Source organism: Crassostrea angulata, chromosome 6 (genome assembly GCF_025612915.1).
Source record: "Crassostrea angulata isolate pt1a10 chromosome 6, ASM2561291v2, whole genome shotgun sequence".
Lineage (NCBI taxonomy): Eukaryota > Metazoa > Mollusca > Bivalvia > Ostreida > Ostreidae > Magallana > Magallana angulata.
In genome coordinates, this window is record NC_069116.1 from 24,930,625 (window position 1) to 24,954,830 (window position 24,206).

At 34.3% G+C, this 24,206-nt stretch overlaps 2 protein-coding genes across 2 annotated transcripts; one reads left to right on the top strand and one right to left on the bottom strand.

Moving 5' to 3' along the window:
- The first annotated feature begins 2,328 nt into the window (after nt 1-2,328).
- Nucleotides 2,329-16,359, top strand: LOC128190894 (GTP-binding protein GEM-like). Its single transcript, XM_052863133.1, has 4 exons — nt 2,329-3,069; nt 8,400-8,485; nt 13,693-13,876; nt 14,490-16,359. The coding sequence occupies exons 1-4, from the start codon at nt 2,592-2,594 to the stop codon at nt 14,744-14,746; spliced, it is 1,005 nt and encodes a 334-aa protein (XP_052719093.1). The 5' UTR covers nt 2,329-2,591; the 3' UTR covers nt 14,747-16,359.
- Nucleotides 16,360-18,979: 2,620 nt separating this feature from the next.
- Nucleotides 18,980-23,690, bottom strand: LOC128190444 (linear primary-alkylsulfatase-like). Its single transcript, XM_052862497.1, has 5 exons — nt 23,419-23,690; nt 22,903-23,132; nt 22,386-22,592; nt 21,797-22,049; nt 18,980-20,158 (listed from the first exon to the last, which is right to left on the bottom strand). The coding sequence occupies exons 2-5, from the start codon at nt 23,080-23,082 to the stop codon at nt 19,047-19,049; spliced, it is 1,752 nt and encodes a 583-aa protein (XP_052718457.1). The 5' UTR covers nt 23,083-23,132; nt 23,419-23,690; the 3' UTR covers nt 18,980-19,046.
- Nucleotides 23,691-24,206: the final 516 nt, after the last annotated feature.

The following is a 24,206-nucleotide window of genomic DNA, read 5'->3' on the forward strand; positions in this document are numbered from 1 at the left end:
TCGAAAATGAATTTAATAGAGAGATTTGGGTGCTATTATTTTATATTTATTACACTTGGTAAAAGAAAGTCTTCATAAGTCAAGCAAAATGACCCGTGGAGCTACAGTTCTGCTGATACGATTATCCAAAATCGAGTATTAAAAAACTATGAACCCTCGATTTCACCAATAGGAGACTAATATGTGAACGCCAAAGTGTTCTTGAAAACACTACCTAAAGTACAAACAAAATTCAGTGAATTCTTCACGCTGTTTAAGGAGGCTCGATGGTCATGGTCATTTTTAGACTATTTTAATCTCCTGAAGAAGAAGAAGAGCTCTGTAAAAAGATAAAGGAAAATGACGAAATTTCAAAACTAAAATATTTAGATTTTTTTTCACTAGATTTTAGTTAATGGCCAAAAGAATAAATTATATGTCAAAATTTAAAACAGATCAGATAGTTAATTTGCTGACTACTCAGCCGACTTAATTTTAAAGTTTGTAAGCAGACATTGTATTTTATACGTTCATTCACGTTTCGTAGAGGTACGATAACGGTTACAGATGCTGAGAAATATTCGTTGCCAATAGGTTTGGCATGATATATACCAACCCTTCATAATACTATATCAGCTGGTTTGTCGATATGTGTCAAAATATAAAAACACTCATACAACGTACCTGAACATAAATATTACTTGTTGCGCACATCCAACCTACGACAAATTTTCAGCATTTACGTACAATGATTACCATGAATAAGTAAAAAATGTTATCATTAAGCATGCGCAAAATTTTTGTTCACAAGATAACTTATACTATAGTGCTTCAAAAAGCTCATACCGAATTAAAAAGAGTATTTTTAATGCGTTCAACGTTTTCTAGTGTGTTTGTTTCATTTTTCATATGACATTTAATTTCAGATGTGTAAAAAATCCTGTCCGAGTCATTAAATTCAGATTAACCTACCATTGATGGGATGCTGCACAGTATTTAAGATATAGCATTTGATACACACCGTGCTTTGTGGCAACAAAAGCAGCCGATGCAGCTAACGAACAACCTTTCTGCGTCTTAACATCCAGTACCATAATTGCAAGGACATTATAACATTCAACACCAGTTGGCCATTTTGTGCCAATAAACACCGAAAAGTCGAAGATGTAATAATGTCTTGATAAGGTCAAACAAAATGTTATTAGGTAAAGCGAGTAATTAACCCTGAAAAAACTCTACCCTGTGAAGTAGCAGTGGTGTTCAATCATTGGCTATGGAGAGAGCCAAGCGACGAACATGGCGTTATATCCTTCGTTTTCAGCGATAACAGTCGTTTTAGTCTTGTTTTGGAGCGTTGAAACAAGCATACCGGCCGGTATGGAATATCTCTTTTAATGATTGCACTAAATTGCCTCAATAGTTTTATCGTTCGCTGTGATTTGTTGATCCCAGGGCAATGAAACATGATAATTCACTATTTTCTCTGTAACGTTTGTTTTTTTTCCCTAATCCTCACTACGTTTATAATTACATTGCTTTTAAGACGATTTATTGTTTTAATACAAAACATTTTAAAGGAACTACAGAAATTGTTTAATTGTGGAATTTTTTTGCCATTTGGTTTTTATGATGAAATCTGTTTTATTCATTGATTTTTACTAAAACTCAGCTGGGGTACTACCCATTCCTTGTGCATATCAGTATAATCTCGAAACAATAGGTTCTAACAAGATTTTTTAGGCATTTGAGCTAAAACTACGCAATCTATGCATATTTCGCTCGAAACCAGTGTCATATTTAACTTGTTTTATGCAAGCAAAATATAGATACGTCGTACCAAAAGTCCAAGCTCTTATTTAAATGTTTCTAGATTAAAAAAAAATCAATTCAAGGTATGTAGTTTCTAATATTTCTGAAACACTGTAAAATAATTGTGGGTTATGTCTGCACCAACCCCTACCCATCTAACTCTGCACTTTGCGTAAACTTTTATGCATTGTATGGTGTATGGAGCATGGAATGGTTTTCCATAATGAAGAAGAAGAATGCAATTTATTTTCATTGATTCATTGTAAAATGATATGATATTGTAAAAATCGCTACAGCAATGCAACGCCATCCTCCTTTGTTGTCAAACAAATTATCCCCAATTGATCAGGGCGCTGGAAAATAATTATTGTACAAGACAGAAGGTCGGAAGTCATGCCACAACAAAGACTACACCATGTTAAATCTAGCTGTTGTTGTTGATTATTGATATTTTTTTTCCATATTAAAACCACATTATTTTTCAATTAGCAAAAACTAGTGAATGCCTTGATTTCAGCGTAAACTCAATTTCTTGAGTTCACACGAAGTTAGCGCAAACATTAAATCGATTACCATAATAAGTGATCTTGTCTTTCGTTCAGTCATCAATCATTCAAGCTGCTGTACAAAGCAATCAGCGATGTGTGTACTAACTTTTGGAGCGTTCTGTAGATAATGTGAGGGTATTAAAGGTATGGCGATTCTTTCACGTGTCAGTCTCGGAAGCAGTTCAGAAAGACCAGCAGCATCCTTGTTGCAAAAGTATACTCTCATGGAGACTACCTATTACTTACGTTGACACAATGGAGCCAGCGACTTCAAATGGAAGTCGGAATTTACTAACAGTGGACAATAGTGCCCATCGACGCAGGCGAAACTCGGCGACGCTGTTAACACCAGGAGTTTCCAGCTCCTTACTTCAAGTCCGCCAAAATGCTCCACGAAGAAATAGTATGCCTGAAAATGTGTATCTGAATGGTAACAATTCTTTAGATTTGGAAAGAGTTCGATCTTTCAAAATGACAAAATCCGGAATCGTAAACAGAGGTGACAGAATCCGTCGAAAAAGCACAACGAGTATCAGTTCCGCCGGAAGTAATATAAGCGGTGCCAGTTACCATTCCTCTCATCCTTTGGAAGCCAGTGATGATATCGTTGATTTGAACAACGATCCCGAATTCTTTTCTGTTGCAATATTGGGCGCACACGGAGTTGGTAAAAAGACGTTGAAAACTCAGTTTATGACGTCAGAGGCGATTTGTACGAGTAACACTTCTATAGGTAGGCGCTAACATAATATTGAAACAAAATTAATCTGAGTACTAAACGTATTATAATGAAATATTTCAACTGATTAGAGTTGGGTTTTATTTAAATTAAAGAAGCAATTTTCAATATCTCATTTCCCGATCACATGTATATTAATGCAAATTGTAACTTCTCTCAATATTGTAAAGAACACAAAGCATGGCCTAGACAACTGAACAAAAATAAAATTTCATTACTAAGAATAACTCGAGTTTACAACGTGCACAGAAATATGATACTGTTATGTGTTTGATTTCTCGGATCAATGATACAATACTCTGGATGCAAAACTGAAAACAAAGAAAAATGTATGATTTCATCTCCAGATGTTGCCGTGGTACTTAGCAATTTCAGAATTTACGGTGTACAGTCAAATAGATATATAGGTTTGCGAAATCGTTCAAAATGATACGCTTTCTAAACACAGGCATTTTGTTTCTTTGATTTCGTTAGATTCCATTGCTTGCATTTAGACATGCCTTGCGTTTGTATTTACAAGAATGCATTGTAGAGCAGTTTTCTGTACAGTATAGTTTTACGCTATGGTTCATAGTACAATGATTCATGCAATTAAGATTTTTTAAACACGTTACAATTTTCTGTTTTTAAAGGAATATAAGAAATTAAGCTTCCGTCACGGTCAGGTTTAAATATATTGGTCACGCACTAGTCTAGTGTAATAGTTTTCGGACCATGTTGAGAACTCGTACATTGAAAAACCGACGAAATTCAATATCTACAGCAATGGATGTTAGGGTTAAACTTTCTTGCGTTTTATAATAATGCACTACATGTACATTGCCATTCGTATGCTAGAAGCGTCCAGGAGAGAAATAAAATAAAACTACACACCAGATAGCTATTCACCTTTGAGAAACTAATGTGTAATATAATTGATTGATTTCTTATGCAAGTCACCCAATATATATTAGATAAATCGAGTTTGTTTAATACTACAAGTGACCGATGGTCTGATATTGCTTGAGGAACGTTGTGTATCGATGAACTAGGCTAGTCGAGTGGCATCTGTAATCAATGTAAAGATGTTTGTACATGAAGTATATAACAATATATATTTACATTTTCCAGTGTCTTTGCCTGTGATAACACTACATATCGATTTTGTACCATATAACTCATAATACAAATGATGCCAAATTGAGGCGCCAGCGGGGTATGCTTATTTATATTTAAATATTTAATCGTACGATGGCTAATATTTTATAAATATAAGTAATAAGGAATCATTCTTTGAATATTATGAGGTGATAATTTCGGTCGGGGCGTTATCAAATCTATCATAAAGCCCGTCGGGCTTTATTGGATTTGATCACGCCCCGACCGAAATTATCACCTCATAATACTCAAAGATAAGGCAATGAGTTGTACGTACACATCTGCGAAATAAGTAAATGTATATTAAGAAAAATGATATTAATATTGATCAAATTCTAGAAGGTGTCTCCTACTCCAGAAAATCAACTTTTCATAGCTGTCAACAAATGTTCTTTTTATGTACATCAAATAGCGGATATATATATATATATATATATATATATATATATATATATATATATATATATATATATATATATATATATATATATATATATATATAATAAAACCTAAAACATTTGAAATTGAGTTTAATTTTTAGAAAATTGCAAACAATTTTTACAATCAAGATAAGTTTTTCCGATTATGCTATGTTTTTCTGGCACTAAAACCTGAGAACATATATTTATAGTTAAATAACCAATGTGGAAATAAGAAGTCTTACGTAACCTTTCTCCCCTTTAAACATTTGGCGCCAGTACGCAGAAGGGCTTACAGAGAAACTTCTGACACCACTATCGATTTTGTTCTCTCTCTTCGCTTGTTTCTTTGTTTTTGTCGCCTTGCAAGAACGTAAACATTGCAGGTGTTTTGTTTATATTTCAATAACAAAGTTTCCAGATAGGTGCCAGAACAGCTTTCATTCTGTAAACTGCAATTAATCGATAAGAAGAGTTGTGCTTAATAAAATATAGTTAAAAGACGTAATTAAAATTACTCGGGAGAACTGCGATTTTTTCGTTTTTATTCAAATATATCGTGGATTCTTCCGTTTTAAAACTTTTTAAAAAAATATTTTACGTCATTTTTTAACCTTATAGGAAGACTAGATTACCAAAGGATGTTTTTCGTAATGCGGGCACTGTTTGATTAAATATTCTGTTATATTTAGCGAATTCATAGCGAACCTATTGGATAATTTTACAGTTGCATCCGAAGGACTTATTCTAGTATACCCAACCTTTGGCATAAAGTGAAACTTATTTTTATATAACTGTTCATTTTGGGCGACAAAGACAATCATAGGTATGCATCGTACATTTCCATCCTGTTATATTCTAAGTACCCGATAACTAAAATGCCAGAAACTGGCAACATGAAATCAAGAATGTTCCCATTCTTTCTCCCTGTTTTTTTCAAAACCTAAAACCATTGGTTTGTCTAATAACGTTTTCCAAAATATTTAACAACTTCTATAATATTCAGTGAATTATACACATGTAGGTTTTCATTAAGATCATTCAAACAAAATCAATATGCATTTTAATTTCTCTTTTATTTGTAATCATTTCATCATTGCATCAATATTTTAACAAATCTGCAAAGCCAAAAGATCACCTTTAGAAATGCCTTTTGATTAGACTGCTTCTCGTTTCTTCATCTTCAAAAGACAAAAGGAAAATGGCATGGATTTAACCTTTAGAAAAAAAAACGGTAATATAAACGAGCCCTGGTAGCAATTGGAAGTCAAGGAAGCATTGTATTATATTTCTATTGATTATCAATAACCACTTTCTGTACAGCAGCGGAACCGGAAGTTATTTAGTTCCTTTCAAAATCGCGTCACCTTGACCCCTGATGTATTAAAATCAAATGGAGTAAGATCATTACCAGATTTAGTATACACATTACACATAAACAAAGGTATACATTTGTTTGTTTGATTCAGAAATGAGAGGGTTTTACTGGGAATATAAAATTGTTTTTGTTTATTCTGTTGTTCGTTCCATTCACTCTTTATTAAAGGGTTTATGTGTTCATCTTTCCTTTGATATTCAAATACAGATATCTTACCCTTTTCCTCTCTTGATGAAAAGCCAACTTAAACCTTTACTGTGAAAAAACCCGTTAGAAAATAGAAACTTTGTGTGCAGTGTGCACATGTTCTCTGGAATCCTCTAAACTCATGCGAATAGGGTTTTGATGTGGATCGTTTACAATTTACATGCTTCTTGGGGCGTAATTATTTTGGATTGCCGACTCTTTTTTTTTTTCATTAAATCGTTGTTCAAGCATATATATGTACACTAAATATTGCCGATGAAGCCGGTGATCTGCGATGAGGGGTACCTTTACAATTCCAAAGAAAACTTTTACTAGAATGTTCACGTTGTCTTTGCAGAAATGTCAAAATAAAAGATAAAAAGTAGAGCTTACATGTATATTTACATGTATAGTATCAGACTCGTCAATATCAAAATGTTTCATATCACCCAAATGCATCCCCCATTGCTAATCTGAACAGGTTAAATAGCAATCACAATGTAAGCCACTGTTAATAACACCCACGAAATCCCGCTTTCTCCCACGCGGTAAATATGTGAGGGTCGGCCAATATTCTCATAACATTCATCGCCACAGCTTCGGATCCAATTCCGACTGTCGAAGAAAATTAATGCGTAATTAACAAAAAAAAAATAAAGTCATATTTGTCATCGCGCAATGGTTGCCGGTCTTTTGAGCGATATATTGCTTTTGGGATTTCGCTAAATTCTTCAATATTCATTGACAAAACTTCTCTTGCCAAGATATTGGATAATAAGAAATGTTTGTAATAATTCCTTTTCAATTTGCGGAAGTGAAATGCCTATTAGCTATTTTGATTTATTCCGATTTTTTGGAGGCAGTTTAATTATCATCAGTGTATATTGGCGATCTTATTGCTTGACGTCTTCAAGTCAGGCGTATATTAGGTTTGGAAGTTGCATTATCCGAAACGGGGACAAACAATGTCAAAAGTTTTCATAAAAAAGATAACCCAAAGCATGTTAAATGTGTCAACAATTAAATTTGCAATTAATGAAAATTTTATTTGGGATATAATGAGCAAATTTGAGCAAGAGTTTTCAAGTAAAAAGGAGGTTCACCATGCATGTCTATAACCCTGAATTAAAAATAGATAGCTATGTTTGTCATGGAGCCATGGAGAGTCAACGCAACAAGTTGTTACCTATTAATGTTGGATTTTCATTAATAAGAAAAAGCCATCAATTTTGATCAAATATCGATTAGTGATCGAGTCCAACTTGGGATCATGAGAATACACCAGAGCACACCGTGTGTACACATGCAGCTTTATTTTAAAACAAAAATTTTACTTTATATTACTTTGCTATGGTTAGAAATGAGGAGATGGGCCATATGATTTTGCATCTTAACATAACAAATACAATTTAAAATTTGACTACTTTCTCCTCCGCCATCAAGGGTCTTTCTAAAATAATTTGAAATAATTAAATAATTTAAATGCATGTAATATACATATATAAGCAATGGATAAGAAAAACACTTAAATTTCTCCTGAATCTGTACGTTGTACATGTACGTTCCGTTTATGAATTTATGAATAGCAGCGAAAATTAAAAACTATTTTTTATAAGGTAGCCTAATTGATACATGCTTCCCATAGAATAATTTTGTTTAGTCAGGCAAGCTTTTTGGAAAACTATTACTTGTAAAACCATCCTTTCTCGGAATTTTCTTTAATCCGCTCTAAACATTGGAAGTTTCTTGAAAAACTTCCTCTCAAGTTAGCTGAATTATAGGGTATCGACTCTGCATTTTAATTACTAGATGCTATTGGTTTGTCTTCAGAAGATCATCAGATTCTTCGCCTTAGGGGAAAAAAAACCCAGTGAACAAACGAAAAAATCAAAGAAAATTGGAATATCATGACAGTGTAAAACTGTTATTATTTTTCATTTCCTTTGAATTCGTTCATGATATTTTGCATTCATAATTGCAGTTCATCAGTACAAATAGAACGTGTTAGAAACAATCTGATCCGTAGAACTAATGTACTCTTTTCATTTATTGTAACTTAAGATTCTTGAAATACGAATATTCCCTTGATGAAATACTGCACGACACAAAACTATTCGTACTTTGCCAAGACCCAAATCCATGCGCTCAAATTGTTCTAGTCTAGTAATATACATTGTACTAAAATGGTCGTCTGCTCTTTGTAGATGCTGATGGCGAGGAAACCACGGTACCCGTAAAGTTAGATGAAGAAGAATCCAATATCAGAATCATTGAAGTTCCAGATATAAAGGTAGGGCGTCAGTTATCAAATGCTCTCTCAAGAACTATCATTGGATTAAACCTAATAGTTTGCTAAAGGTCGTCCAATTACATCCGCTGATTAAATTAAAGTACGTCACATACGCGGTGAATATTAATCTTTTCAAGGAATTAAAAGCCGAGTATCCCAGGGGATTTTCCTAACAGGACTTTATTTAAGTATTAAACCGATAAACATGGCTAATTCCATCTCTAGAAATGCGCTTGAGAGAGGTTGTGAGAATATTGAGAGAAGTTGTGTTCCATGAATTTTGAAATCGTTTTCTTTACTACTCCAAAATAAGCAAGATTTAGTGTCAAAGCAACTAGGAAGTGCGTATGAATAATGCTTAACCTTTTACTAAAGAGGCTACTGAAAGAAAGGAAAAAGATAGATGAATATTGAACTTTATATTGGAGTTTATTAAGCTTTTTACCTGTTAAATTACAAGTTTTTCCAGGAAAATGCATGTACATAACCTACCCAAAAAAATGAAATAAACGTTTTTATTTCATATTTTTAAGTATGAAATTAAATGAAATGGACATAGTAAGGATAGGGACTTTATTCTAACTAATAGAATATACAACTTGACTATTACAATAGTCATGTTTTAATTGTTGAATAAACTATATACGAGACAAGACAGTAGTTTGAGATAACAGCAGAAACATAACTTTGGTGGTAAAAAGTTCTGTTTTCTCAACTGTATTGAAACAAATAGAGAATGAATACATAGAATATAACGTCTTAAGAAATGACAAACATGGAACAATTAATATACCAACATGCAATACATACGCTTTTTCTTCAAATATTGGACTTTCTGATATTTCATGTTATACTTAAAGTCAGTAATTTTCAGTATGCTGCATCATATTTTAATTTAAGGAAAATACGAAAGCTTATAATTATTTATAGCTGTACATTAGTTTAAAAAATGTATTATCGTATATTTCTTTTTACTTTGGAAAACTATAGCTCATTTTTTTACAACCTTTTCTATAAACCTTATAAATTTTGTATTTCATTCATTTATTTTACATTCAAGTTCCAACAAAGTTAACTGAAAAGCAAAGTGTATGATAATAACGAGACCCCTAATGAGTATCTTTTTGTGTCCAAATGAAATGACTTTCGATCATTCTGCTTGATGAACCAAATATCGCGAAACGAATAATGTAGAAGCATAACTTAAGGAAGATATAATGAGTTCTTTTATTTGTGCCTAATTATCATTTTGATTGGGAGCGAGTACTTTTAACACCAACTTACATTATTCATGGAGTTTCATCTGCGAACAGTGTGTTCTTGAAATGGTGTCTTGCAGCATCTGGTTGACAGAGTACCCATTATCTAGAATCTCGCAAGAGCACCTTGTTACGCAAATGAATATCTTTTGAATTTTCTTCCTAACTGAAAAAACTTTATGCTAGTCAGTGCAACAGACGGCGGCTTTGCGTTTCAAATCCAAAATCAATTGATATTTTTTGCACTTTGTTAACCATTGACGCAATCCATGATCTGGTATTAATGCCAGCATCATTTAAGTAAGTTGACATTTAAATATTATAAAGATCACAACAATTCTAAGGGCATTGATATATATTTCATAAATGAAAAGCTTGAATGCAATTATTAAAGGAAATGGTCATGTATAAAGACAAATCGCCGAGTCAAAATATTAAAAAATACATCGTCATTTATTATAATCTAAAGCCTCTCAGTTGACTTACCAATAACAAATTAGCGTTTTCTTCACCTAAAAGCGGAACACAATTATTTAATTCTATTCCTGAATATACGTACATATGGTGTCATATCATAGCTATTCTACACCCCTCAAAATACTATGACTCGTTCTATGCCGATTTTAGAATTAAGTAGGATATTTCGAAATTATGGCTACCTTCATAAGCTATTATTGATCTAAGAAGCCGATCTCATGCGCGAGGCTAGAGGGGGTTAGTTGCACCTTGACCCCCTGAAAAATTTAATCTTTTTAAAATTAATGGAAAAATTGTCTCGGACACCCATCTCACCCAACCTGGCAAACAAAAAAAAAACTTTCCTCGCATCTCTTCTTGTGAATAATTTCTGGATCCACGAATGAATCTGACACGGAAGAATTATGTAAGAAGTATTATGTAACACACAAGAAAAAAGTTCCAGTGAAGTCGTTCGTTCTTCCTTCATTGCTTTGCAGAAAACAGGAAAAACATTGGTTTCCACGCCGATGACTTTATGGTGATATGGCTACCTCTTTGGTCCTTATCATGCTGTTGCCACAGAGACAAAGCAATAGAAAGACATAACACACCTCTGTCTACTGTCTCCCCGTGTTGTGGACCAGGGTAATTCATTATTAGAGAGAGGAAAATCAATTTGTCAGAACCGTGTCTCACAGTGAATGTCTTTTATAGGGACGGTATATTGTTTGAAAGATTTCTAATTTCAACGCAAATGAGATTTATCTTTTTTTTTTGGCTGCATCAAATATATAAATGCATGAAGAAATCAATAGACAGAAGAAAGAATAGAAATTGAAAAAATAGACCCACAGACTTAATATTAAGTTAGTATTACATTTTAAGCATGTGAAAAGTAAACACCATTCTAACCAATTCTTCGATAGCTCGATAATGACCGCTTTACCTGCTCGAGGTAAACATTTTGCATATGTTAAAATCCTGTGAATGCAATAAAATTTTCTGTAAGAGTTTCAAAATTTTAAAACGTTTTATGAGGAAGTTTTCGTCAAGCACGGACGCTAAGATGCGTTGGTTTGATATGTCCACAATGTACGCTATTTCCACCACTTCGATCTGTTTTACATATATATCGGTAGAAGTGGTCAAAGTTTTTATTGCATATTTTTAGACGTCATAAATGTAAAATGTTCACGAAAATACCAATGTCATTTGAAAAAAAAATCTTAGTTTGAAATTCTAGTCACTTCCTGCTGAGATGACGGAACGTTGCCGGCGTTGTTGATTTTATAGTAGAGGGATCAAGAGCTTCCTATTTTAGGTGGTCCAAAACATTATTTATTGGATTCGTATGAAACATAAAAGAAACATTTTCTCGGAGACTTGATTAATGTGAATTCGTAAAATGAAAGAAAACCTCTTTAGCGTGTAATAATGAAACTATTCTTTTATATTTTATTTTGAAATTGATGATCACATGAGTAAGGAGGAAGGGTGGAGGGGGGGGGGGGAGGTGGAGAGGAGAGAAATGAGCACTTTTTGAAGTCTTTTTATCAAGCATATTTCTTGATTCGAGCAGAAGTTTCTCGTATTATCACTTTTTGTGATGTTTGCTTTATTAAGATCATAAGTTTTGTTCCGAAGAAGAATTTTAGGTACACACGATGTACTATAGAATTTGTAAAAGTAATCATGCTTTATGAGTCAGATTTCGTAACAAAACTAATATAACGCCCGATATCTATGTGTACACTGTGTTTTCCTCTCCAACTGATACATGTAGATTCCTCTATCGCTTTTGTTGCCTCTAATGATTTTGTGCCGAGAGTGATAAATGAAATGGCGTAATTTGACACCAGTCTGCAGGACAATTCGTAAACCGTAAGGCCTTGCCCGCAAGCCAGTTGCCGTCGAACGATTATTTAATAATTGTCCTTTGCAGAAAAGAAACATGCTACTGTTGAACATAAAATTCAATAGAACAGGCATGTTGTTTTTGGAAGGAACCTATAATCTTGGTTTACATGGAATTTTATCTGCCAGCTTCCGCCTCTGTTAGCAATATCACTAAAATTGTGAACTACAAGCTTATTTTTTATTTCCATAAATTGTCGTTAAACTGATAAGAGATACTTTTCGACATTTTGTTCAAATCGCCGTCAGGAAAAACAGTAGACGAAAATCCTTTTTCTTTAGTATTTGAATACCACTGCTCTCACTCTTGTGAATATATTGGAATTTTCCTAGCTCGCAGATATAATATGTGACCCTTTTTCTTCGTGTCACCGGGGGGCTGATCTACATTCCCTATGCCAGCACCGTTCTTCCGTCATAAGTCTCTTCATTAAGTCCATTTTGGGGCTCTTCAATTTTTCCAGAGTCTTGTTATACCGGAGCTGCAATGGCCATTCATTACGGTTAATTGAATCATTTACTTTTGCAATACTTCCGTTAAATCAAAGTCATTAGACAGAAGTACTGACATTTCCAGATCGTCAGCTGTCAATAGTATTGAGCAATACATCCGTAACGTAGCGGGTAATCCGATAGAACTGTGGTACAGATCACGGCTGCGCTGTACAGGAAATAATGATCACCGCCGTATAGTTTGAGGTCAGATTAGAAAAGCATTTACATGTGATTGTTCCTGTATCTTTAGAGAATGTATTGTTACGTTCTTGAATGCATCTGACATTATATAGCTGAATTCAGTATCTTTTAATTGACACCCAAGGGTAAACTGTACATAATTGGTATAATTGATACGTCCATTGTGTAATGTTCATTTTAAACATATGTCTAAAAATGTTATTGCTAAGCACGTACTTACAGAACTATATTCATTGGCTGATAACCAGCGCATTACTATTTCGTCGAAAAACTTGCTTATTACATCGTGACACACATAGAGATACATTAAGAGGGCTGAATGGTTGTGGCCATTTTTCAAGACTATATTAATCTCCTTAAAAAGAAGAGTCCTGTATAGAGACATATGGAAAAAAATGAAATGTGATAGCTAAAATATATAGAATATTTCTGTATTTCTGTATGAAATATTTAGTTTTTGACTAATAAAACCATATGAATAAATTAAGCTAGATCTGATGGCTAATGCGTTGACCTTTCAACCTCTATGAAGTCCTTTGATTTAGGTTCAAAGATCTGAGTAAAAGCAACAGTAGATTTGACTTAAATGGGAAATGACAATCACAGAGTGACATCGTAGTATAAAATGAACGAAACGAGATTGTCCAATTTGAGAACATGTCGCTCGTGAAATGTCAGACAACTCATTCTTCTTCTCTTTACGGCAGATCCAACCGAAGAACGTTGCATGATGTACAAAACAAATACCCCCAAAATATAATGTTTTTGATGGACGAGTCTGTAAAATGAGAAAATAATGTTTGTTTCATGAAAAAAAAAACTTCTCACTTGAGTTAGCGATGCCGAAATAATTCAAACCTCGCTCTTGTTTTTCTTCAGTCAATTGACGACCTGCCAAACGTGGACGCCATTCTGGTCGTGTACTCTGTGGATGATGAACAGTCATTTAATGAGGCTGTTCAGAATATCCAGTTCATCCGGAAAGAGAAGGTCTGCAATCAAGCCATTATTCTGGTGGCCAACAAGGCGGATCTAGAGAGGCGAAGAGTAGTGTCCGAAAAAGGTATAATACTACAACTTAATCAACGCAAGTTGACTGCTAGTCAGCATGGACATTAGTCTGATTATGAGGGTGTCGAAAATCGGCTATGGCTCTTGATTTGCAATTCGACTTGCAGATAATTTGTGTTATTTAAGCATATAGAACAATAGTTATGCATCGATTACTAATAAAAGATTTTCGTTTATTCTTCACAACGACAGAAAAATATAATTCGAAAATCAGAGCAAAGTCTGAGACGTAAACTTAATTTGAATTATCTAAACATTCGAAATGTCATGTAAAAATTGAATTATATTTTCAGTCTTTCATTTTGATATTGATATTTGATACTAATAATTCAAATCATTTGCAAATATTCAGATTTCATAAATTCATTCAGGCATCATTTTTCTTTAATTTTGGCTACCTATAGTTTTATTTTAGACCTTTGGACATTTATGGTGTCTTAGTTGATTAACAGTGTGTCCTTATATTATATTAATTCGCAATATTATCATGATGTATGTTTTTGTTATACGTGTTTTGTGACATCTAAATAAGCAATTATTGATTATTAATAGCGTACCTACTTACAGTGTATACCTTACATAATGCAACTGTTTTCTGTCTGTAGATGCCAAAGAAGTGTCCGACCGCTACCACTGTAAGTATGTAGAGATCTCCGTCGTTCTAAACCATAACGTGGACGAACTATTAGTGGGGATAGTTCGACAGGTGCGACTCAGGAGGAACTCGATAGAGCTGGAGGTCCCGACACTGGCCCCGGCCAAAGTGCCCAAGTCACTGTCATCCAAAACCAAGTCATTCTTGTGTAAACTATTCCGTGTAGGACAGAAAGACAACTCCAGTAACAATCTGTACGATTTATAGTGAGTTTGTTCGTTTTCAAAGACCAACAAGTGCCCGTCTAGTTGTTTGGGTTTTTTTTTTGGCAAATTGACGTGGTGTGGGTTGCGTCAGACAGAATTACGAAGAATTGCAGGATCTATTGATTGAGTTCAGAACGGAAGTTTGATGCGGTGTTGTTAATCATTGAGGAAATGAGAAAAAACAATGTTGAGATGCTTTTTTATAATATATGTATGTTCAGTAACAGTAAAGATGGAAATTATTATATCCGGATTTTTTTAAAAAGGGAAACAAAAACCTACAATTAAATACGGATACGGATTATATTTAATTTTTAAAGGGCAGTGTAATAATTAGAATTATACCTTGTGCGGTTTTTAATTTAAAAATTGTTGTTTTCTCTCAACAACGTTATTTAAGGTGAGTCCCTACTCAAGAAATTTTTGGTTAAAGTGATTTCTTTTCTTTTTAAATCAATAATTTGACACCTTATCCAATAAAAAAAATTCAAAATATCTGTCTTAACTAATAGTACTTTTTTTTTACAAACCAATTTCATGTATCATGTGAGACCGTTATCATTGGTATGGAAAGTATATCAATAAGAAAATGAAGACTATTACTAAATTCTGATTTCTCCAATACCTCCCGCTTCTGATTATTATCATTATTATAGATTATAGAAAAGGAAGTGTACTGCATCTTGTTTTGGAGAATTATCTCAGAAATATGAGTTGTTGACAGTACATTATACATACATGTTATGTAATAGACAAAAATGTTATCATTCTTCTAAGCAATCTTGATTCTTGTCTCGGAAAAAAAAATGTACCAAAAGTTACTCTTATTTCATATTTATATGGTTAATTGTTCGCCATGTTATCTTGTACCTTCTTTGGTAATGGGCAAAGACAACACCTATTGCCCAATCATAGTATGCTTAATACATAATTAAAGGTAGTCCAAATCAGAATACACTGCTACAGATGCATTGTATTGTGTAAGGAAGCAGGTACAATATGCAATTATACCGACTGACATATTACGATTAAGCCGCATTATTGAAGCTAGATGGTTGTCATGGATACCATGCTCTTAGTAAAAAATTTTCGTTATTGAAATAAGAAGATGTCATTTTATTACTGCGTTTGACATCTCTAAATAATACCCCGCAATTATCTATCTATCCCTGTTTCATCATTTTGTCTCTTTTGGAAATTTTCTGTCTGTTGACAATACCTAAGGAGTGTTCAGCATACAAGTCTCGACTTTGTGGTTTAAAAAAAAATGCGTTATGAAATAATGAAAATTTTGCAAAGAAAATGAAGAGCAATTACATACCTCTTTGCCATATGAAAGTTTTAATTACGCATGATTAGTAAATCTGAAGACAGAAACATTGTCAAACAGGCGCTTTTCATTTGTCATCATCTTACATGTCCTACTGATCTCATGCCTTAAACGATTTTTTTTCATAACATTTCTGCTACAGTCAAGGAATATACGTCTAATTTTTCGTCATATAGACATGTTCAGCACCTGTGTCTCGTGGTATGCATGCCGAAAATTGATAAATCTATCTTGTATATATATGTACCTTTATATATCCTTATGATGTGATAACAGTGGTTTGCTTTTGTTTTTTGGTGGGTTTTTTTTTGGGGGGGGGGGGGGGGTTGATGGGTTTTTTTCTTTTTTTTCAGTGTGTTGTTTTTAGTTGTTGTTGTTATTGTTGAACTCTCTGTAGAGAGTGAAATGTGTTTGTTTCTTGAAACGTGCTTCATGAACCAAATGACGTTAGTTTGACCAATTTTTTGCATTGTGCAATTTTGAGTTTACCGGGTAGCAGTAAATACATTACAACGTGACGTTTACTGCCACCCAGTAAATTCAAAGTTAACAACATGAAAAAATATAGACGGACAGACGTCGACATTGTCGGTATGTTTCAAAAGCTGCGCTAATGGGATTTTGTAAGATGTTAAATTTAAAGTTAGATTGCGTTTCAAAATGTTATACACAGATGAAGAACTGATGATGGAATACAAACTTGTGTTGTAATGTAGTACTAATTTCATTTTTCAAATATAAATCTATGATTTGAAATTTCAAAAAGCTATATAAAATATGTTAACCATATTTTGACATACATGGACAAGATCAATGAATGGGACTGAAGCCTGTCTAATTGTGAACTTCTTTTTTCACCACTTTTAACATGATAATAACTTTTTGCCAAATTTACATTTACTAGAATGGAAAACTCCATGACGTACAAAAAAGAATATTTTGAAACACATCCCACATCGCTTTTGACTACAGATAAAAACAATAACGGGGATTTTGCTTTGCAAACGGCGTGAAAGAACCAGGATGAAAATGATCAAAAATAGTAATTTGCGTTCTGAAAAACTCCTAAATAGATAAGAGAATTTCCTCAATATAAATCGACATAAGAATATTTGTTTTCAATGGTGTCAATTTCTCCGTGTTAAAAGAGAGAACATGCAAAAAAAATCTTCTAATTTTTGCCTTATACATGTATTGTTACATGTATCAACTGTTCTTATACGTAAGATGTGTTTTCATCTTTAAAAATTAACAAAATGTGATGAAAACATGTGACTGACTATAGTATTGATTTTCTTAAGCTATTTTTCCGGTTTTGTGTTATTTTTATTGATGAATCAAAAAATAAAATAATTATCCCATCTTCTTACCCAAAGTCATAATACAGCAGCGATAAGACCTACGGGATACTGCCATTTCCTGCAGCTCCGGTCTGCAGTCGGGACTGTCTTTAAATGTTAACTACCGATTTACCTTAATTATAAGCATTACTACCCGCAAGGGACGCATAATGCAATTACTTAAGATTAAATGGAAATTACGAACGTTAGTTTGGACTTGGATTAAAATCGTAAGCCTCCTTTACCGCCATGTCGTCGTCCGCAGGTTGTAGTGTTTCCTTATTGGAAAACTTGCATTTTTAAAAATAAGGATTTTAACCATATTTCCATTCCCTGATAAGTAAACACCGCGTTGTGATTGGGTAACAGATTTTGATCTCCGTTTTGGCTTCCCCTGTTAGTAGTGCTTTTGCTCATCAGTTAGGTTGTGTTTTATTATTTAAGGACAAGAGTAAAGAACATGTGGCTCATGGCCCACGATGCTCACTTTAAACAACAATGCTTGTGACCAAAATAGTAACTGTGTGGCCATAACTGCTGACTCAATGTACTCACATATTATACGTGTATATGATTACGAATTTAAATGACATTCCCACAAACTTGCGTACACATGAGCATTTTTTTTTACGGGAATGGCTCCCCACAAATTGTTATGTTACTATCCAAGAACAATTTTGCCACCACTCATCGTAATTCTAGTAATTTATTGTTTATTATACATACGCAAGAATTCAATCACAACGTAGCTGCAGGTCTGTAGCTCCCGGTCTGCAAAAATTTAGATGATCGACCTGTGAGCTATAGTGCCTCCCATAGTAAAAACAAAACTGCAATTCACGGCGTACAAAAATTTGTACTAGTTTTGTGCTTTATTTATGAGCACATTCTATACAAATATTTGATTCCAACAAATTTCTCGTACATTTTACTACGGATATCATCACTTTACTTGGCTCTGATATTCTTTTAAAACCCATCACTAGCCCCTTAAAATGAAGATGCAGTTTGTTTACTTGTAAAAATAGCGACTCTCAATCTAGTCTGGTTCAACTAGACGCTCGGCTGTCTCCGTAAATCTCCGGAGTCGGAGATTTACGTAGACAGCCGAGCGTCTGGTCGGAGATTTACGGAGACAGCCGAGCATCTGGTTGAACGAGACTACTCCCAATATCTCGACGTGAAATTAACATACTTCAATCTCCGACGTCGGAGATTTACGGAGACAGCCGAGCGTCTGGTTGAACGAGACTACTCCCAATCTCGAAGTGAAATTACATTTTTCAATTTCCGAGGTCGGTTTGCGTATATAAGAGAAAGTTTTAGGCAAGTAAAGTACCGACATCGGTAGTAAATTGACGGAAGAATTTAATGGCACTAATTTTTATTCACAGAATTTGTGTGAAAATAGTTAATCGGTCCAAAACTAGAGCAATTTTTTGTGCGCCGTACATGTTAGTTGCATTTTTTTTACTATGAGAGGCCTGTAGCTCCCAGGTCGTCCATCCGATTTTTTCCAGGCCGGGTGCTACAGACCTGCGGCTAATCACAACGAAGATGTGAATCAAACTTATAATAAATTATTTTTAAATAAACAAAACTTTGTTAAATAAGTTTGTTAACAAAAAATGTCATTTGTTTCTTTCAAAACAAGACATAATATTTCGGAAATTCATAGCACCACCCTGTATTTCTATTTCTCCTGAGCCGTAGGCTGTTATAGCTTTGATTCTACTTCCGATCATGTCTTTGAACACTGTTTCGGTGGTGGTAACAACAAGATCACAATGAAGGCACTCTCCGTGTTTCACAATTGCAATCCCATTTCTTATGATAAGGGAAATGTGAGTATTTGAATCTTGAAATACAAAATACACACTTGTCGTCACCTGACCACAGTCTTCCGGTTTGAAACGAACTTGAAGAGCTTTGAAAATAAAATCAATCGGCAAAATCTTAATGCCATTTTCTCTGTTCTTTTTTAAAGAAATTGAGCTGTCAACTAATCCAGCAAGTTCAAAAGCACTGGTAAGATAATAATTCCGTCCGTTGGCGCTTTTTTGGCGGGAACCTAGTGACGTCAAACAATCGAGTTTTATTTCCGTTGCTTCTCGGTGTCCAGGATTCATTATGAGGACATAACTGGAAAGTTCTAATGCCCATTGGAAATCCTTTGCCCTCAGTGCCTCTCGGGCCTGTTCTAATAACTTGCTCACACCGACTAATTTTATCATTCGATCTGCACGTTCCGTCTTGGACAAGGGAGACAAATCAACTGCGTCACCGTTGAACCAACCCAAATATGACGTGAACACGGTCTTGACTGACCATTCTGTGGTGCCATAAAACTCTTGTAAGTACGGATGCGTTCTAAGACTTTCAGGCAAAACCACTTTCTTTGCAATGTCAATGACATCCATTCCTTGGTTGATATACCTCACGGTTTGGTCGTGGATATATTGAATCGCATCACGGTAGGCCGTCAGTATATCCTGTATTTTCGACTTTCCTTCTACCGGACGTGTATGACTAGGTACCAGGTGCTGTGGACTGTATTCTATGATTGTGTCTATAGATTCTACCCACTGTAGGAGATTTCGGTCGGGAGTTCCTCGAATGGCGTACAGATTGGGGAATGCCTTATAGACGTCATCGGCACATAGAAATGCTTCCTGTTTGGGTAACCATACACCTATCTGATCGTCCGTCTCTCCAGGGATGTGAACGATGGACATTTCAATGCCTGCAAAAGTTCAAAAGAAAGAATCAGAAGCTATTCTTAGGCCAAAAAAAAAAATATGTGTATTTCATCAAATTTTAAAATAGGGTAGGTAGGTCGCCTTTTTTTTTTTTTTGTGATGAGCTTTTAAGTTTTCCCCTTTCCTACCATATGATTTTTTCTATACATTAAGAAAATGTATATTACAGGTGGGGCAATTCTAAGATTAATTTGGAATTGTATACGATGATTTTATTTTCATGTAAATAGAAAATATAGATATGACAGCTACTATAAATTAACAGAGTAAAATACTCATTACTACAAATATATTATATAGTAGTTATTAGTCCTATTTTTCTGGTCAACTGACATAACAGTAGAATTAATATCGTAACTGTAGGTGTTGAATTCAGAAACAGAGGAAATTCTGGTTGATTAGACAAGAGCCTAAGAATTAAATCTTTTCAATATAAATTTAATAAAAAAAAGGAATACATCATTAATGGTTTAAGACTTAATTTAAAAATTTCATTTGCAATTGAAATGCAGCATTTTAAAATCATATTTATAATGTGAATGATTGTTAGGCCTATTCAAAGACTTACGATGTCTACAGTCTCCACACCCAGAAATAATATTAAAAAAACTTTGCCTCTGCTTTTTTCATGTACATCTTTATATTAATTTATAACACATCACTGCCCTAAAAAACTATTTATTGCATTGATAATTTAGCTAAACTAACGAAGAATAACTTTCATCCATACTGTCAATTGCAATCTGCACTTAGAAATCTTTAAAACTCTTTGATAAGTGGTGTTTTCTATGGAATTGTTACAAGCATTTTTTAAACTCTGATTTGTAAAGACTATTGTTTAAACCAATTACGGTTGGTAATCTGGATTTGGAATAAAAAGTGTTGGGGTCGGCGCATAAAAAATAGGGTCGGTCGGGAAACCGGAAACACACATATTTTTTTTTTGCCTTAACGATATACACGTAGCTTCTTTATTGTGAGTTTGTTGGCGTTAATTTATCCGAAAAAAATCTTAATCATGATATTTGATAAATATTTTAAAAAAGGTAAGGTAAAAAAAGAGAAGAGGTGTAACTTATACTCTCTCTCTCTCTCTCTCTCTCTCTCTCTCTCTCTCTCTCTCTCTCTCTCTCTCTCTCTCTCTCTCTCCTCTCTCTCTCTCTCTGAGAAATTTTTTATTGTAAATGTCAATATCAGTCTATCAAACACCAAAATAATTCATCTTCATTCCATCATTTAAAATTAGACGTTTACAGCAACTTAAATGTTAACTCTATACGGCTTCCAATTTGAAATATGAATAAAATTAGGTTGTTTTACCTGGGTCTTAATTAATGTCAAGATCTGAATTTAAAACCCCGACAACTGCTTCTTGTTCGAAGTGATGAAACGGTGAACATTATGCCTCGATTAGAATAATTTATATCTAAAGTTCAATTTTCTGAAAGGTAATCTCAGTCCTTGTTAGCCCTATCTTAAGTGTAGGTAATAACTACCGTACGTGTATATACTCCAGGTAAAATAATGATATACTTTATGCAGGAAATCTCCTCGCACCTTTGATATCAGGAGTTTAGATTAGATAAAAGTTTTCAACAATATAAAACGTCCGTGAAACTTACCAGCTAAAGTTAAATTTGTGACTTTTTGGTTCACAAATTTATTTGGAAAAACGAGTCCTATAGTTGCCTTTCCGTCGCCATATTTCAACATTTTCCCAATCCCAGAATTCACCGAGTTTGGCAGGAAAACGCCGAACTGGCGCATAGCACGTCGGTACCCGGCTGCATTCGCCGTAAACGTTCGTATAAATTCTCTATTCGTGCTCTCATGGGCCCAGATGTCCGGGGGATTCTGATCGTTTTCGATAAAAGCCTAGAATGACATTCATTTTTGGTTCGTATAAATAAGTTCCTATAAAATTCTTATAATATGTGCTAGAACATGTTATACGTGATATGATATTTTATATGTATGATAATTACTGTATACAGGGAAATACAATCCCCCGTTTTAATTTCGCCCCTTTTGTCCTCCTTGTCACTTTGGCGAATTTTAAACTAGATAAATTCGAAACAATTCTTAAATAACTGTATTAATTAGACAATTGAACAATATTCAAGAGATGTTGAAACGTTTGCAACAGTAGAAGGACGGGAAAAAAAATACGCGGCAAAAATAACCCTGTACACAATAGATAGACTAAGTAACCTTTGCTCCATATGTGTGGTCTGCATGGTTATGGGTGTACACGATTGCCGCTACCGGCTTCTTGGTGATGTTCCGGAAGGCGGACATGATTGCTAGACCAGTCTCGTAACTTTCCGTTACGTCAACTATCACTATTTCATCCTTTCCCTCGATCATTATAGAGTTGGCTAGCGCGTATCCTATAGCCATGTAAAGTCCGTCAGATACCTATAAAATTTACAATTTATTTGCTCTTGTTTCATTTTATCTATATTTTGGGGGGGAGGGGGGTGGATAAAAAATTATGTTCTTAATAATACATCATGTAATATATCATGATTATGTATATTCATCAATAATTAATTGTAGTTAAAACTTTCTGAATCCCAAGAGTGAAAGACAAGACACATGTAATTATAATTTAAAACCAATTGTAGTTAAAATAAAACTTTCTCAATCCCAAAAGTGAAAAACAAGATACATGTAATTATAATTTAAAACCAACTTCAATTTTCACTTTGAATCTATTTCAATTTACTTGGAGAATTTCAGGTCGAGCAAACTCGGCGGTGTGGTTGGTGAGCTGTTGATCTGCCGAGGCCAAGCGAAGGATTCGTTCCCTGTATGACGGACCATTAATGGCCGCCCATAATCGGTTACCAAGGTAACCTGTTAACGCCAACAAAAGCACCAAAAATGCCACTTGCGGTCCTTCCATTTTCTTGCGGATGGCCGGGGCAAATTGTTCTAAAGTTGTTTAATTTAAAGCTGTAAATATTAATTGAAAGATGACATTTTTCACAAGAGTAGCAAAGGTGATATCGTCCATTACACCCTTCATAAATGTCCTCTTAATCTAAATTATCAGTTGAATAGAGAGAACAGATATCGATAAAAGCCACAGCTTTCATCAAATATTTCAATATATACTAGTATCACATGTGAAATTAAAGGCCTTGACAATACGAAAAAATTATTTACATGTAATTATGAATGAAAAATGAAATTTAAAAAAATTCAATCGTTCATTAAAAGTGAAATAAACCTCACCTACCTGTACATAAGGTTTGAGATTAGCCTTTAGCCCCAAAGTCCGACATCCCCCTTAATATTTACATTCAACACGCGACAACACACACACATACATCACACGGGTCGGAAAGTGGGCCGCATTCCATCTGTCCCGATTGTTACTGTAATTTAATCAGAAGCATTTCATCAAATTCAAATTTATTCAGTTTTTTCCTTCCCAGTTTCAGGTGACTGCTATATCTCTGTTGCATGACGGTTGCATTATTATTATTCTCCACCTCCACACAACATACTTAATTCTCGCGTTGGTCTTATTTTTGGGTGCAAGTATGTAATTACCGAAGTAGGAAGTCAAAATCACCTTGCTAATAATTTCGGATTAAACCTTATATGTTAGGTCTTATTGTAGATCTTTAAAAAAATATCCCGACTCACTGCAAATAAATAAATATAATTAAAAATCTCTCTCTCTCTCTCTCTCTCTCTCTCTCTCTCTCTCTCTCTCTCTCTCTCTCTCTCTCTCTCTCTCTCTCTCTCTCTCTCTCTCTCTCTCTCTCTCTCTCTCTCTCTATTTGCACACAAGAACAAGTGACAAAACTGTAAATGTTGTTCAAGGGTTGAATTTACAGATAGTAAAAGTGCGATAAGGTCAATCTATTTAGTACCCCAATATGTCCAGAATAAGGGTCGGAGAGATAGTGGCCGTATATCACAGTTTTAGTACAGCAGTAGGAACTCCTGCATGGGTAATGTTGACGTTAAGATTACAGGTGGACATTTAAACAATACTATACGCATGCTTGCTCCCAA